We start from the raw sequence: 17,171 nt of genomic DNA, 5'->3' as shown, positions 1-17,171 counted from the left end.
TGCTGCACTAATCTGCTAATATTTGGTTAAAATTTTCTGTGTCTATGTTCATATTTGCATGGCATGCATTTTCCCATGTTTTCTTTAAGCCCTTCTCAATCTTAAAGAAGATGTCTCTGATAAAGTTTCAGGATACAAAACTAACATATAAAAATCAGTAATGTTTCTATATACTAACAATGAATTACCTGCAAAATAAATAAAGAAAATAATCCCATTCACAATAGTATCAAAAACAACAAAATACTTAGGAATACATTTAACCGTAACCAAAGAGACAAAAAATCACTACACCAAAAACTATAAGACATTGATATAATATTGAAGAAGACATAAATAAACAGAAAGATATCTTGTGTTCATGGATTAGATGAACTAAAATTGTTAAATTGTCCACATTACCCAAAGCCATTTATAGATTCAAGGCAACACTTATGAAAAGATTCCAATGAGGAATCTTTTATAGAATTAGAAAAAAATCCGAAAATTCATCTAGAACCACAAAAGACCTTGAATTGCCAAAGCAATCCTGAGAAAAAAGAACAAAACGGGAGCATCACACATCCTGATTTCAAACTATATCACAAAACTACAGTAATCAAAACAGCACAGCACTGGCATAAAAACAGACACATAAATCAATGGCAACAAACCCACACATACACAGTCAACTAATATTTGACAAAGGAGCCAAGAATACTCAATGAAGAAAAGACAGTCTCTTAAAAAATAGTGTTAGGAAAATAGACTATCCATAGGCAAAAGAATTAAACCAGACCCCTATCCTACACCACTCAAAAAAATAACTTGAGAAGTTACTGTTGTGGTTTAGCAGGTTAAGGACCTGATGTTGTCTCTGTGAGGAAAACAAAGAGGTTCAATTCCTGGCCTCACTCAGTTGGTTAAGACTCCAATGCTGCTGCAAGCAGCAGCACAGGTTGCAGATGAAGTTCAGATCCGGTGTTGCTGTGGCTGTGGTCTAGGCCCCAGTTGCTGCTCTGATTCAACTCCTAGCCCAGGAACTTCCACATGCCACAGTACACTATAAAAATAAAAAGAAATTAAAGTTTGAAAATATGAAAAAAAGATATAGAAATAACCTAATTGTTCATTAACAGATGAACGAATAAAGATGTGGTATATGGAGTTCCTGATGTGGCACAATGGAATCAGTGGCCTCACTGGAGCACTGGGATGCAGGTTTGATCCCTGGCCTGGCACAGTAGGTTAAGGATCCAGCATTGCTGCAGCCATGGCATAAGTAGCAACTGTGGCTAAGATCTGAACCCTGGCCCAGGAACTCTATATATGTTACAGGGTAGCCAAAAAAGGAGAAAAAAAAAGATGTGGTATATATGCACAAAGGAATATTATTCAGCCACAGTAAAGAAGGAAATGCTCCATTTGTGACAACATGGATGAATCTTTAGGACATTATTCCAAGTGAAATAAGTCTGACAGAAAAAGGTAAACACCACATGGTCTCACTTATATGTAGAATCTAAAAAAACACTTGGATTTATAGAAACAGAGCAGATTGGTGGCTACCAGAGGTGGGGGATGGGTGTGGGGGAATTGAGTGAAGATGGACAAAAAAACATAAGCTTCCAGTCATTAGATAAATAAGTTCTGGGGATATAATGCACAGCATGGTGATTGGCTTCTGCATTTTGTATATTTGAAAGTTGCTAAGAGAGTAAATCTTAAAAGTTCTTTTCACAAAAAAAACTATGTGAGATGACAGATGTCAAACATTGTGCTACATTCACAATATATACATATAATGAATCATTCTGTACATTCAAAACTTATCTAAAGTTATATGTCATTGTTATCCCCATGAAACTGGAAAAGAAAGTTTCTTCTGTGCAGCATTAAGTTGCTTAAAAATAAAATCTCTGATAATCTTAACCTTTTATTTTTTTTTTCTTTTTAGGGCTGCACCCTTGGCATATGGAGATTCCCAGGCTAGGGGTAGAATCAGAGCAACAGTTGTCAGCCTGTACCACAGCCACAGCAACGCAGAATCCAAGCCTCATCTGGGACCTACATCACAGCTCACAGCAATGCCGGATGCTTAACCCACTGAGCGAGGCGAGGGATCGGACTCACAACCTCATGGTTCCTAGTCGGATTTGTTTCCGCTGCACCACAATGGGAACTCCTGATAGTTTTAATCTTTTAACACAGCTGTTTAGTCTACCTCTGTTTCATGAAATTACAGATACATTTAGGTGCCATCCTTTTATTTGTTTTCTATTTAACATACCTTTCATGTTCTTTTTATTCTTTTGACTTCCTTTGGACTAATGAGCTATTTTACTAGTTATTCCATATTTTACTCTTATGAACTTGTTATACATTCTTAAGCTGTTCTTTTGTTTAGTCTAGAGATTACATGCACACTTGACATATCAGAGTCTGGTACAAATTTTGACTTTTACCATGTCCCAAATTGCAACAGAACCTGAGAATATTTTAAGCTCCATCTGGCCCTTTCTCATTCTCTCTGGGATTATTGTCATATATTTTGCTTCCCTATGTTGCAAATCCCATCGACATTTTTTCTTACTGATGTCATCACTCATTTATTTCTAATTCCCACATACTTACCCTTTCTGGTGCTCTTCATCCTGTGAAGGTCAATTCTACCATTTGGGTTAGTTTCCTGCAGCCTAAAGAATGCCTTGTAGTATTTTTACCATGAAATTCTAATGTACTAAATGCTATCAACTTGCATTTATCTGAAAATATATCTGTTTCACCTTTAATTTGGAGGATATTCTGATGGGAATTGACTTACAGGTGGGCAGTTTTCTTTTTTCTCTAGCACTTGAAGATGTCATTCCATTGTCTTCTGACTTTTACAGTTTCTGCTGAAAATTCTGCTGTCAGTCTCTTTGTTGATCTTTTGAAGGTAATGTGATTTATCTTCTTCTGGCTACTCTAAGGGTCTTCACTTTATCATCAATCTTCAGCAGTTTCACTATCATGTGGTCTTTGTATTTATCTTGCTTGCAATTAGTGAAATTTCTTAAATCTCTGGATAGTCGTCCAGATATCTGGAACATTCTTGACCTTCATCTTTTTAAAAAATTGCTCCTACAATTACATACATATAACCCCAACTACATATACACTATTCTTTTGACTGTGTATCTTCCTTTTTTCCTGCATGCTTCAGTTTGTATATTGTTGACAGATTCATTTCCAAGCTACTAACTCTATCTTCTGCTATAGCCGAGCAGCTGTTAATCTAGCCAATGAGTTTCTTTTCAGGGCTACACCCCAGGCATATGGAAGTTCCCAGGCTAGGAGTCAAACTGGAGTTACAGCTGCCAGTCTAGGCCACATCCAGAGCAACGTGGGATCAGAGCAGCCTCTGCGGCCTACTCTGACCAGATCCTTGACCCACTGAGTAAGGCTATCCTCATCGAACTTGCAGCCTCAGGGATACTAGTTGGATTCATTTCTGCTATGCCACAACAGGAACTCCCAGCCAATGAGTTCTTAATTTCAGATGTGTATTTTTCAATTCTAGAATATGAAAGTTCCCAGGCTAGGGGTCCAATCAGAGCTATAGCTGCTGGCCTATGCCACAGCCACAGCAAAGCCAGATCCAAGCCACATCTGTGACCTACCCCACAGGTCACAGCAATGCCGGATCCTTAACCCACTGAGCAGGGCCAGGGATAGAATCTGCACCCTCATGGATACTAGTCAGGTTCATTACCACTAAGCCATGATGAGAGCTCCCAAACCATCTCTTTTTTTTTGTCTTTTTGCCATTTCTTGGGCCACTCCCACGGCATATGGAGGTTCCCAGGCTAGGGATTGAATCAGAGCTATAGCCACCAGCCTACGCCAGAGCCACAGCAACATGTGATCCAAGCCGCATCTGCGACCTACAACACATCTCATGGCAACACTGGATCCTTAACCCACTGAGTAAGGCCAGGGATCGAACCCACAACCTCATGGTTCCTAGGCAGATTCGTTAACCACTGAGCCACGACGGGAACTCCCAAACCATCTCATTTTTATAAAATATAATTCTCTGGAGAAATCCCCAATTCTTTTCATCTATTTTATTTAAAGTTTTTGATTTTTTTTTTTTTTTTTGGCTGTGTCCCACAGCATGCAGAAGTTCCTGGGCCAGGGAACAAGCCCACATCACAGCAGTGACAATGCCAGATTTTTTTTTTTTTGGTCTTTTCTAGGGCCACGCCCATGGCATATGGAGGTTCCCAGGCCAGGGGTCTAATAGGAGCTGTAGCCACCGCAACGTGGGGATCCAAGCCACATCTGTAACCTACAACACAGCTCACGGCAACGCCAGATCCTTAAACCACTGAGCGAGGCCAGGGATTGAACCTGAAACCTCATGGTTCCTAGTCAGATTCGTTAACCACTGAGCCATTCTGACAATGCCAGATTTTTAACTAGGAAACTCCTCTTTTCATCTATCTTATACACCTATTTTCTTATACATATTAGCAATGGTTATTTCAAAGTCCTTATTTGCTAACTTCACCTGTGGGGGTGTGTGTGTATATATGGGTCTACACACACACACACACACACACACACACACACGAGATATATATATGTGTGTATATGTGTGTGTATATATATATATATATATTTTTTTTTTTTTGTCTTTTTGCCTTTTCTAGGGCCATTCCTGTGGCATATGGAGGTTCCCAGGCTAGGGGTCTAATCAGAGCTGTAGCCGCCAGCCTTATGTGATATATTTTATCTTACATATATATTAGTATAAATACAGTGAAGGGGGGAACTCTTGCTTTGTTCCTTTCTAGTTCCATTAGGATGATTTTGGCTTTTAGGGTGATACATATATGCTGTATCATGCTGAAGGGTACTCACTTTACCAAATACTTTTTCATCATCTGAATAGATATATATGATTTTTATCTTTTGATCTATTAATATGGTGAGTTACATTACTATATTTCCTGATATTGAACCATCCTTGTATTTCTGAAAAACAATCACAGTTGGTAGTAAGATGTTATTCTTTTAACATTTTTTAGTATACTCATGGATCTGAGTCTGGTATTTTATTTACAATTTTTGTATTGATATTTAAAAGTGAGATTAGGGGAGTTCCTGTTGTGGTGCAGTGGAAATGAATCCAACAAATATCCATGAGGATGCAGGTTTGATCTCTGGCCTTGCTCAGCGGGTGGGGGATCTGGTGTTGCCTGATCAGTCAAATTGGAGCTATAGCTGCCAGCCTATACCATAGCCACATCCACGTGGGATCAGAGCCAGGTCACAGACATGGCTTGGAGCCTGCATTGCTGTGGCTGTGGCATAGACTGGCAGTGTAGCTCCAATTCGACCCCTCGCCTGGGAACTTCCATATGTCACAGGTGTGGCTCTAAAAAGCAAAATAAATAAATGAATGAATGAATGAATGAATGAATGAATGTATGTATGTGAGGTTAGTTCTGGAGTTCCTGTTGTGGCTCAGCAGGTTAAGGACCCCATGTTGTCTCTGTGAGGATGTGGATCTGATCCCTGACCTGGCTCATTGGAGTAAGGATCCAGTGTTGTCATAAGCTGCAGCATAGGTCACAGATGACACTTGGATCTGGTGTTGCTGTGGCTATGGTGTAGACCCCAGCTGCAGTTCTGATTCGACCCCTGGCCTGGGAACTTCCATATGCTGTAGGTTCAGCCATAAAGAGAAAAAAAAGTGAGAGCAGTCTTTAGCTTTTATTTATTTATTTATTTTTAGGGCCATACACGGCATATGGAGGTTCCCAGGCTAGGAGTCAAATCAGAGCTGTAGCCACTGGCCTACACCAAGGCCACAGCAACCTGGGATCAGAGCTGCATCTGCGACCTATACCACAGCTCACAGCAATACTGGATCCTTAACCCACTAAGCGAGGCCAAGGATCAAACCTGCGTCCTCACGGATGCTAGTTAGATTCGTTTTCGCTGAGCCACGACAGCAACTCCCAGTCTTTAGGGTTTTTTTTCCCTGTACTATATTTGTTATGATTGGGCATCAATATCTTGAGCTTTATAAAATGAATTTGAGTCTTCCCTTCCCCTCCTATATTCTGGTATATGTTTCTTAAAGTTTCTCAGAAAAGTGCTTATTAAACAATGGAATGCTAACCAAATTGTATCAGTAAACTCAGTTTGCAGGGGCTAGACAGATAAAACAGATAAGCAACATGAACCTTGCATGAAGGAAGCATTTTAGGCATAAGGTAGGCCAAGTTCAAAATGTTTGGCCTGGAAGTGGTCCACTGGCAGCCAGTGTGAAACCCTATGTAATGATGACAGGGCCCATGTTTATATCTCCCATCTTATGCCTAGCATGTGTGGCCTCCGGGTTAATGGCAAGGCCCTGAAATAGACAGGTTATGCTAACTATGTGGCTTCAGGAAGAGCAATTCCCTTCTCTGAGCCACTTTGCCCCATTTTTACAGTAAGAGTAAGAACTAAAAATTACCTTTAGAGGTTGTCATGAGGACTAAATGAAGTTATAAGATAATGTATAAACACTTCCTCACAAGGAGTAGTTTGGGGGGCATATGAATAAATTATGCCTATTTTTATCATTGTGATTATTATTTAATTTTTCCCAAATGGAAACAACTTTGTGATTATAAAAGCAATACATCTTCATTGCAAAACTGCAACAAACAGAAATAAGATAATACCATACTATACACAAGCAGGATAACTCTACATATATCCTTAAGAGCCTGTTTTACGTAACTCATGTGATTAGAGGAATCTTTCACCTTCCTGTTAGCATGAGCTCCTTTTCAGTGGCCATAGGCCGTAGCTGGGTGTAGATGTCCATTGTGAACACGGCACTGGCACCATTGAAAACAGACGTCAGGGAGGATATGAGAGCAGCCCAGAGTGCAGACACCATCAAGCCTCGAAAACCTGGAAGAGACAGGAGGAGAAGGTACTTCCTGGGCCTTCAGCTCTCTGGCCACACCAGGGGGTGCCTTAGGCCTTCTGAGGAACATTACCACATACTAAATTTTGTTCGGGGTGGAAGTCCACCTAAGACTGATCAGTGTATTCCATCTATCCTTGCTTTGTCATGAGCCTTACTAGTTTTCTGCTGTCTTTATTTAGCAACGAGAGTGATTACTTTGGGCTAAAACCTCTCTTTAGGAACCAGGCTGACGATCCCCCTACAGCTCTGTGAGATGGACACCATTGTCGCCCCTTTTATAGATGAGAAGCAGAGGCTCAGAGAAGGTTCAGACTGTAGACAAGTGATGTGGCTCCTTGTACCTTAGTGTCCCATTTGCAAAGTGGGTATAAAAGTACCTACTACATAGGGCTGCTGTTAAGATTAAGATATAGTAAGAAGACAGGTTAATACAAAGCCAAACAACAAATGTTACCTATAAACCTAATGGTCTAGGGTTTTGACCTGAAAGGCCTCTGAGTGGCATGGACCCTGCTCTGAGGAGAGATTTTCCTGTGTAGTAGGAGAGGTGAGGGTAACGGGGCTGCACTGGAGGCGCTGCGGCAAGGCTCCACTGTACTCAGCCTATCAGCCTATTAGAGTACTTGAATTGGCCTTGCTTCAAGTGTCTGGGGCCCGGGGCTGCAGTCTCAGGTGTTTGAAGACAGGCTCAGCTGGCGACCTGGACAACCTCCTTCCTGAACTGTGGGGTGGCTGGTGTTTCCCTCAGCTGGAACTGTCTCAACACTGCTAGCTTACTGAGCCACAGAGCTAATGCAGGATTTTAAAAAGCTGTACTATTCATTTGGCCATTTCTGTGGATGTGGGGAAGTAGGTGAGAAGGGAGCCGTCTCCCTGCCTGTCCCACTGGATTGAACTTGACAGCAGGACTCGGACTCACTCACTGCTGTATTTCCACAGACTTGGAGGACTTGAACGAGGTGCAGTGATGATCTGCTGAAGCCAGAAGCAGAAATGTGGGCTGACAGGGAGGGAAGAGAGCTAGCAGTGAGCAGAGACAGTGCCTGAGAGCACATGCATGGAGTGAGGGAGAACAGGAGGGGCCTGCAAGGGTCTTGGATGGGCCTTCCCTCCCACGACCTGCACTTCCGCGGAGCACAGACTGCCCCAGTTCTTACCAATGGGCAGCAGCTCCACCACCAGCACAGGGTAGGCAATGGGACTGCAGCCAGTTCTAGCACCACAGTACTTTTCACACTCTGAAGGCACGACACATGCCACTTTATCTGCAAAGAGAGACAGCAGTCACACCAGCACAAGGCCCTTGAGTGCTATCTGAGCTCAGGGAAAGGGAAGCAAATTAGGAACAATGTGTGACTGCAAGATTCCTGGACTCCACTTTGTGACCCCGCATGCACATGGGTCAGGCTTGGGGTGGAGGTCAAGGCTGGGGGTCAAGCCAGGAATCAGGTAGGTCAGTGCTTCTGACCCAAAGCAAGTCCCATGACCTCCACAAGCCTCTTGATACCAGTCAGGTGTCAGGAAAGCAAACAATTATTCTTCCACATGCTGATGAGTGAGCAACTCATGGCCTTACTCCCTTAGCCCTAGCAGGGGTGTTATTTCAGACCACTTGGGATGAAATTCTCACAAAGGGAAGTAAAGGGAGGGAATGTGATATACCCTTCAAGAGCTTAAACAAGGGATATAAAATTACCACCTGAGAAAACAACAACAACAACAACAACAATGAATTAACTTAAACTAGGAAGAGGCAGGGTACTGCTTGGGTTTATGCTGAGAGCAAGTATGTTTTGTGGAGACATCAGAGGAAGATTGTGGAAACTAAGGGGTGGCCTGTCCTCCACCCACTCCCCCTCCCTGTCCCACGAGGAGGACCTCAGTCTCCCTTGTGTGGTTTGGGAGGGGCCCAGGGACCAGCCTGGCCATTCTGGAAACTCCCTCTTCTTGGCCATAATGATTGGTCCCTGTCACTCAGGGAGCTCAGTAAGACTTCCCTGGGATTTTTTGCTGGGATTGCAAAAAGGAAACTCTCTTTCTGGGGGCTGTTGGGCTGGTGAGTGGAAGCCTGATGCTGCTGGTCGCCATTCTGCCATCGGACAGATGGCGAGGACACCAGTTCAGAGGAAAGAGGAGCTCAAAGAGCACATCATTTTCAGTTAACAGCCCCAACTCATACAGTGGCCTGCACAGAACCAAACTAATGGAATCACTCCTTGGGGGTGGCCAGGGAAGAGATGCAGCATCAAGGCCTAGAAGCATTCAGGTCATTGGAAAGGCATATTCTCCCAGGAACGTGGGCAGGCACCAAGCTCCTGTGCTAATGGCTCTCTGGCTTTATACACAGGCATGTGTAAACAGTCTGTGAATCTGGCCTTTCCTGAGGCCTGGAGACAAGTGGTTCCAGGCCCATGCCACCCCCTGGCCCTCCCCAAGGCAGTCCACCAACTATATTCACCTGGTGATCAGAGAATGGGGTGCAGCCTCCTGAGGCCCCCTCTTCTTCCCCCTCCCTTGGCCACTTCTATAGCCCAAGAGACAATCATACATGATTTTGCCTAGTCTTCCTCCTCAGTGGGTGGGCGGGCTGTGCTGTGAAGTGGGGATGGGGAGGCAGGGCTGCCAAGCCCAGGGATTGTGGGGTCCTAGGGAGCACAGTGGCCTTTTTTCTAACCTATGAGGAGCCACCTATGAGACCCCAAAAAGTGCCACCTGATGGTCAAAGACCAGATGTGGGATGTTGAAATGGAGCACTCACTCTTCTCTGTTGAAACTGAGAAGGAATTAGGATTAAAAAAAGAGGCATGTCTCAGGGGAAGACTGAAGGATGAATTAAGGTAGAGATGTCTTCTGGACATGTTACTTCTTCTTCTTCTTCTTCTTCTTTTTTTGTTTTTTTGTCTTTTTAAGGCCTCACCTGTGGCATATGGAGGGTCCCAGGCTAGGGGACAAATCAGAGCTATAGTTGCCAGCCTATACCACAGCCATGGGAACTCAGGATTCGAGCCATGTGTGTGACCTACACCACAGCTCGTGGCAATGCTGGATCCTTATTCTGCTGAGCAAGGCCAGGGATCAAATCCAAGTCCTCGTGGATACTAGTTGGGCTTGTTAACCACTGAGCCACGACGGGAACTCCTAGACATGTTACTTCTTAATGAAAGAGGCTTTACACCCTGCTTGGCCTTATCAAGCCCTGTGGCAGAAGATGCCATGGAAATTGCCCATGTTTCCCCACTGGCTGCACCACCAGAGTACTCAGAACATGAAGGTTTAAAGAAGAAACAAACGGTACTGAGAGGCAGTACAGCTAGTAAAACTAGGCTGAAATGGGGATGAGGGACATCCATGAAATTACGATAGCTCATTAAGGGAGGCAAGGATGTCTTAATAGCACGTAAGGGAAGGAACATGGGCCTCAGGGCCAGACCCATTCTGGGGGTTTCATCAATGAGCCCCATCTGGGCGATGACAGCAGTGACAGTATCAGTCACTTCTCAGCACAGTGTCTGGCACCAGGATGCCTGCACGATGATGCCTGGGGTGCAGGGTCAGCAGCTGCCCTTCCACACACTGTGTCACAGGGAGCGGCAGCCAGCTCCTCCCACTTGAACTTGTCTCTGCAATTCTTCTCTTGCCACCCATACCCATGGTCCCTGCCAGACCAATGCTCAGCTCCACTCCTGATCTGGACCCTTCAGCTCCCAAGACAGCATGCTGGTCACCTCAACCCCAGTAGGGGGTGGGAGACCTGATGACCCCCTGGCCTCTAGACACTGAAAAAGGGGTCCATCAGCACTGACTTGTCAGAGGAGGAATCACCTGTGTACAGAACTCGACTGATCATCCCTGGCATCACGATGCTGAACATAGGCAGTAGCTTCAGGTATCCACACAAGAGGCAGCCACCTTTCACGTGGGACAAGTTCTTCCCTGCCAGGCAGCCCTGGACAAAAATCTGCAGAGGAAACACAGGTTGGTAGGGAGGCAGGTGGCTTTCTCAGAGCATGTGGAGCCTGGGCTGCCTCGTACAGACAGGATGACTACAACCTGCAGCAGCATGATGAGCCCTCTGGGGGGTTGCCGATGGCTCATCCCCATCACCCAGGCATCTCTGGGGCACCCAGGGCCAGGGAAGACACGTGTGACTGATGAGCACATTCAGCTCAGTTCACAGCTGCCAGAGGGGATGGGCACGACCTTGGCCTCATTGCTGTCACTGCACAACAATCAGAACAGTGCAGTGCTTGCAAGCTGTCCCCTCCCTCCTAGAGGCCACAGATCGTCTCTGGCCTTGTGACATAATCCAAGCATAGGTGGGTCCCTGGTAACAAATGAGCACTTAGAACTGGGACCAACTCCACTCATCTAAGTGGAAATGAGCTAATGAAGCCCTTAAAATGCGAAGTCTCCTGGAAGATGCTTCACAACAGGTTTTCTGGTGCTCCTGCTGTAAGAGGCAGTGTGCCCTCAGCCCGAGGAGAATGGTAGAGCCGGCAGATGGAGAAGCACTTAGGAAAAAACATGAAGACATGGTTCAGTGCAGCAAGACAACACTGTATCTACATACACTAAAGCCACGTTCTCCCAGAACACTTAATGTGAAAAGTGTTCCCAGTGTGATGGTAACTAAAAGGCATGGGATACAGCAAGAACACACACACACGACTCTCCACCTAGAAAAAGTCCACAGGAAAAAACTGATGTGACGATAGGTCAATCCTGGGGGAGGAGGAGTGACAAGTAGGATTTTTATGTTCTTCTTTATGCTTTATTTTCCAAATGCATCCTTTAAAAAATTTTTCTTTTTGTGTGTGTGTACTTTTTGGGGCCATACCAGCAGCATAGGGAAGTTCCCAGGCTAGGAGCTGAATTGGAGCTACAGCTGCCGGCCTAGGCCACAGCCATGTGAGATCCAAGCCATTTCTGCGATCCACACCACAGCTCATGGCAATGCTGGATCCTTGACCCACTGAGTGAGGTCAGGGATCGATCCCCCATCCTCATGGATACTACCTGGGTTTGTTTCCACTGTGCCATAACGGGAACTCCCCCAGATTCATTATTTTAACAATAGGATGAAGAACCCCAAAGTGGTCCTGCCTCATGAATAGGCGTTGCTCTTCGGCAGCCTGCGGGCACCCTGCTGCTGGCCTTTCAATGTGTTGGATCCTCTGCTGGGCAGATGGGTGGCTAGGCTGCATTTCCTGGCCTTTGCTCAGCCCTGTGCAGAGGAGATGGTCTCTAAGGGAGGGGATGAAGGAGCAGGGCCAGGGCAGAAGCCAACTCTTATTCTAAGGATAGGACAGTGATAGGGGCATGAAATCATTCCATGTACAAAGTCTTAAGCACTTTTGTAGGTTGTCACAAATTACAAAGTGTGGCAAGGAATGAGTTCTTGTTTAAAAACGGTGACAGGCCAAAGGAAACCAATTTTCTTTCCCTCAGTTTATTTGCCTCATTTTTTTTTTTTTTTTTTTTGTCTTTTGTCTTTTGTTGTTGTTGTTGTTGTTGTTGCTATTTCTTGGGCCGCTCCCGCGGCATATGGAGGTTCCCAGGCTAGGGGTCCAATCGGAGCTGTAGCCACCGGCCTACGCCAGAGCCACAGCAACGCGGGATCCGAGCCGCGTCTGCAACCTACACCACAGCTCACGGCAACGCCGGATCGTTAACCCACTGAGCAAGGGCAGGGATCGAACCCGCAACCTCATGGTTCCTAGTCGGATTCGCTAACCACTGCGCCACGACGGGAACTCCTATTTGCCTCATTTTTAATTAAATTTTTTTCTTAAGTCATTTTCTTCACTAGTTAAGATGTTAGAGATTCGACTTATGCTTTTAAAAATTACTCTTAAAAGTTTAACATGGATACAACTTCAGGTCTAAAGTAAACTAGCATCCCCACCCTTCTGAACGCCAGCTGTGCTCTAGTATTTTAGTTCTGCCCTATGTTTTACTGCCTGTATTCAGAATGATGGTGATTTTTTGGCCAGTGCTTCATATTTGTGGACTTGGGGGTCAGAATCTAACTGTTCCCCCTGCTCTCTAGGACCTCCTTCTTCTTTACATACCTCGTTGGGTCTCTAAGGTTATGGCTTTATTTTTGCCCTTGCTTCTACGTAACGCTTGGCTGGATGTGGAACTGGACATTCCCCCAGTCCTTCGAAAGGTCTGCTCCACCCCCTTTGGGCTGTACTGCTGCTGGGAGGTCCACTGCGATGTGACTGTCCTCTCCCACAGGGGATCTTTCCTCAGGTGGCTCTGGGCCTTCTCCTTGTCTTTCATGTCCTGAAGCTTCACCCGGAGGTGACTCTACATAGGTCTGCTTGGGAGTCACCGGGATTCCCAAATCCAATGAGTCCTGCTCTTTCAATGGCCGTAAAAATCCTCAGTCACTTTCTCCTCATAACTTGCTTCTCCCCTTTCCTCCTGGAATCCAATAGGATGTATTTTCATCCTCTATCTTCTCTAATCACTTCTCTTTCACACTTTCCATTTTTGTGCCTTGAGGGCAATTTCTTCAGTTCTTCTAGGTTACTAATTTTTTTCTTCAGCTATGTTTAACCTGCTATTTTCACGGTTACTGAGTTTTACATTCCAGTAAGGGTATTTTTCATTTCCAAAAGTTTGAGTTTTAAATCTGACCATTTTTGACGGAGTTGTGTTAAGTGTCTTCAGTTCTACTTTTACTTCCTTAAATGTGTATTTTGTATTTGGTACCTAATACCTCAGTTTTCTGAAGTGTGGAGGTTTCTCGCTGGTGGTGGTTTGATTCTCCCATTTTCTAATCTTGGGTAGGGGCTCACACTGAGCAGGCTCGTCTTTATGGGAATCCTGCAAAACCTTGGCTGAGGAAACACATCTTAGATGAGTTTATGTTCATTTCTTCCCCTGGGGGTTCAGGTAAATTAAAACCCCCCAAAACTTCCCTACAGGAAGGCAGGTCTGCTGCTGTGAATTCTCAGAGGAGGCTATTTCCTCCTCCTGGAACCCAGGCTGAGGTGCTTTTTTCCCTGCTGTTTCTCCTTGCTGCTGGGAAGATTCTCCATAGGCTGCTTTCCACTGAGGCTACAACCTTTCAGAACCCAGCTTCCACAGGGAGGGTTCACTCTTCATCACATATAAACTCAAGGCCTTTCTCTTGTCCTCACCTGGCCAGGAAAGCCCAGCCTTGGTAAATGCTGTCAGGGCACTGTCAGTGTCAGGGTCTGCTCAGCCTTCTTGACTACAATTTTTGCTTTGTTTTTGGCATCTGGAGATTTTCTTCCTTTCTTATGAGCTCCTCTCTGACTATAAAAGAACCTAGGAGTTAGGTTATGTTTTATCCAGAACTCCTAGGAGTCCTGTGTTGGGAGGTAGTTCAGGAAACCTAGTTTACCCACTGTTGGAAGTGGAAGTCCAGGAGAAGGTTTAAAGTTACGGTTATAGAAGAAACTGAACTACAAATAAGAATCCTGTGGCTATGTTACAGAGAACGCCCAAATGTTTCCTATGACCCCACTCAGCAGGTTTTAAAGTTCCAGCAGTGCTGCTCTGTGTATAGCCATTCCTCTGCTTCTCATGGCTGTACAGCAGTCCTCAGTGTTAACCTCCCCCAACTCATCTTCCCACCTCATAGTAACCGGCACAATCAGCACTGTGATCAAGGTCTCATACACGGTCCCCTATGAACCAGGATACAGATTTCTGGACAGATTCTGAGGAACATCACTGCTTGGTCACAGAGCACGATGTACCTGGCTATATCAAAACATTATTACCAGAGCACCCTCCAGAACAGACTGCACAGTCTGCACTCTCTCTAGAAGTGCTCAAGGATTCCGAAGCATCCACGTCCTCTCCAACACTTAGCATCATCAAGCTTTCGTATTTTTGCCAGTCTCACTGTGGTTTTAAATTGCACTTCCCTGATAAAACTGGGTTATTTATGTTTCTCTGCACTTCCTTCTCTATAAGTTGCCTGTCATTATCTTTTGCCTACATGGCTCCAGGAGCTCCTTTTTCTTGTGGATTTGCTATCAGTCTCCTGTTCATTATAAACATTTCTTTCTTTCGTTTCTTCTTTTTTTTTTAGGGCTGCACACGATGTATATGGAACTTCCCAGGCTAGGGGTTGAATGGGAACTGAGCTGCTGGCCTACACCACAACCACACTGGATCCGAGCCACTTCTACAACCTACAACATAGCTCCTGGAAATGCCAGATCCTTTAACCCATTGAGCAAGGCCAGGGAAAAAACCTGCATTCTCATGGATACTAGTTGGGTTTCTAACCACTGAGACACAATGGGAACACCCTCATTATAAACATTACTAAAGTCTTCTCTAGCCAGTCATCAGTCAACTTTGCCTACAGTGTTCTTAAAAAGGCTTTATGCATAATGTGATCAAATCAATACAATTACAATCCCTCCAATTCAAAAAGTACTCTCCAATGGTGCCCTCTCTTAATTGATTAGGTTTACTTTTCACATTTAAATCTAATTCATCTGAAGTCCACCTCTGTGTAACTGTTAGGTGGGCCTGAAGTTTTGTTATTCCAAATACCAAGCTGGGAAGACAGAGATGGGATTAAGATGACAGAATAGAAGGACTGGAGCTCAACTTCTCTCCTAAAAACAACAAAATTCACAACTAAAGGCTGAGCAATCTTCACCCAAATAGACCGGATACCCTACTCCAGAAGAAAAAGAGGAGGCCACATCAAGAGGTAGGAGGGGTGATTTCATGATATATAACAACCCCACACCTCCTGGGTGGGAAGCTCCACAGACTGAAAACTAACTGGTTCACAGAGACTCACCTACAGGAGTGAGAGTTCTGAGCCACACACCAAACCCTCACATGTGGGGATCTGGCATGGGGAGAAAGAGCCCCGGAGCATCTGGCACTGAAGGCCAGTGGGGCTTGTGCGCAGGAGCTCCACGGGACTGGGGGAAACGGAGACCCCATTCTTAAAAGGCGCACACAGACTTTCATGTGCACTGAGTCCCAGGGCAAAGCAGAGTCTCCAAGGGAATCAGGGTCAAACCTGACCGCAGTTCTTGGAGGACATCCCGGGAAAACAGGGGTGAATGTGGCTTGTTGTGAGGGAAGGGCATTGAAAGCAAAGCTCTCGGGAATATTCAGCAGCACAGCTGTGCCCTTCTCTGGAGGGGGCCATTTTGGGAAAATCTGGCCCCACCCGTCAGTCAGCTGCTGAGAAGCCCCAGGGCAAACAACAACCCAGGTGGGATCACAGCCCCGCCCCTCAGTAAACAGGCTACCTAAAGACCCCTCAGGCATACACCTGCCTCTAATCCCACCGAAAGACAAAGCTCAACCCACCAGAGGGATTAGAATCGGTTCCACCTACCAGGGGGCAGGCATCAGCCCCTCTCATCAGGAAGCCTACAGCAAGCCCCCATACTGACATCAGCCACAAGGGGGGCAGACACCAGAAGTAAGAGAGGCTACATTTTTATTATCTGTAAAAAAGTCACCACACCAAAAAACTTATAAAAATGAAAAGACAAGAACTATAACTCAGATGAGGGAGAAAGGAAAAACCCCAGAAAAACAGCTAAGCGAGGAGGAGATTCTCAGCCTCCAGGAAAAAGACTTTAGACTGTTGATGCTGAAGATGATGCAAGACATTGGAAATAACCTGGAGGCAAAGATGGATAACTTACAGGAAACACTGAGCAAAGAGATACAAGATATAAAAGTTCAACAAGAAGAGATGCAAAATACAATAACTGAAAAAAAAAATTCACTAGAAGCAGCTAACAGCAGAATACAGGAGGCAGGAGAATGAATAAGCAAGGTGGAGGACAGATTAGTGGAAATTAAGGATGCAGAACGGAAAAGAGAAAAAAGATTGAAAACAAATGAAGAGAGTCTCAGAGAACTCTGGGACAATGTTAAACGCACCAACATCCGTATTATAGGGGTGCCAGAAGGAGAAGAGAGAGAGAAGGGGACAGAAAAAATATTCCAAGAGATAATAGCCAAAAACTTCCCTAACATGGGAAAGGAACCACTCACTCAAATCCAGGAAGCGCAACGAGTACCACATAAAATAAACCCAAGGAGGAACACCCCGAGACACATACTAATCAAACTGACCAAAATTAAAGGCAAAGAGAAAATCTTGAAAGCAGCTAGGGAAAAGAAACAAATAACATACAAGGGAACCCCAATAAGGTTATCGGCAGATTTTTCAGCAGAAACT

At 44.9% G+C, this 17,171-nt stretch overlaps 1 protein-coding gene across 22 annotated transcripts in view; it reads right to left on the bottom strand.

The window, feature by feature from the left end:
* The window catches only part of LOC102159834 (sodium/glucose cotransporter 1), a 69,573-nt gene that overhangs the window by 14,557 nt on the left and 37,845 nt on the right, over positions 1-17,171 (bottom strand). For 20 of the 22 annotated variants that reach the window (XR_014825987.1, XR_014825988.1, XM_084993870.1 and 17 more), the window contains 3 exons: positions 10,781-10,916; positions 8,116-8,223; positions 6,789-6,939 (listed from right to left, as the gene is read on the bottom strand). Coding sequence is in view for 20 of the 22 variants with exons in the window: in XM_084993870.1 (XP_084849996.1) it covers positions 6,789-6,939; positions 8,116-8,223; positions 10,781-10,916 (395 nt within the window). In the remaining 2 variants the exon portion in view is untranslated. The remainder of the gene's footprint in view (positions 1-6,788; positions 6,940-8,115; positions 8,224-10,780; positions 10,917-17,171) is intronic. The other 2 variants (XM_084993886.1, XM_084993887.1) reach the window with 1 other exon arrangement.

This window comes from Sus scrofa, chromosome 14 (genome assembly GCF_054392235.1).
Source record: "Sus scrofa isolate SSC_HxYL_T2T_F1_AM1 chromosome 14, Sscrofa_HxYL_maternal_Yorkshire_Landrace_v2.0, whole genome shotgun sequence".
Taxonomy (NCBI): Eukaryota; Metazoa; Chordata; class Mammalia; order Artiodactyla; family Suidae; genus Sus; species Sus scrofa.
The sequence above is the reverse complement of the archived record's forward strand: the minus strand, read 5'-3'. Positions and strand labels throughout refer to the sequence as shown.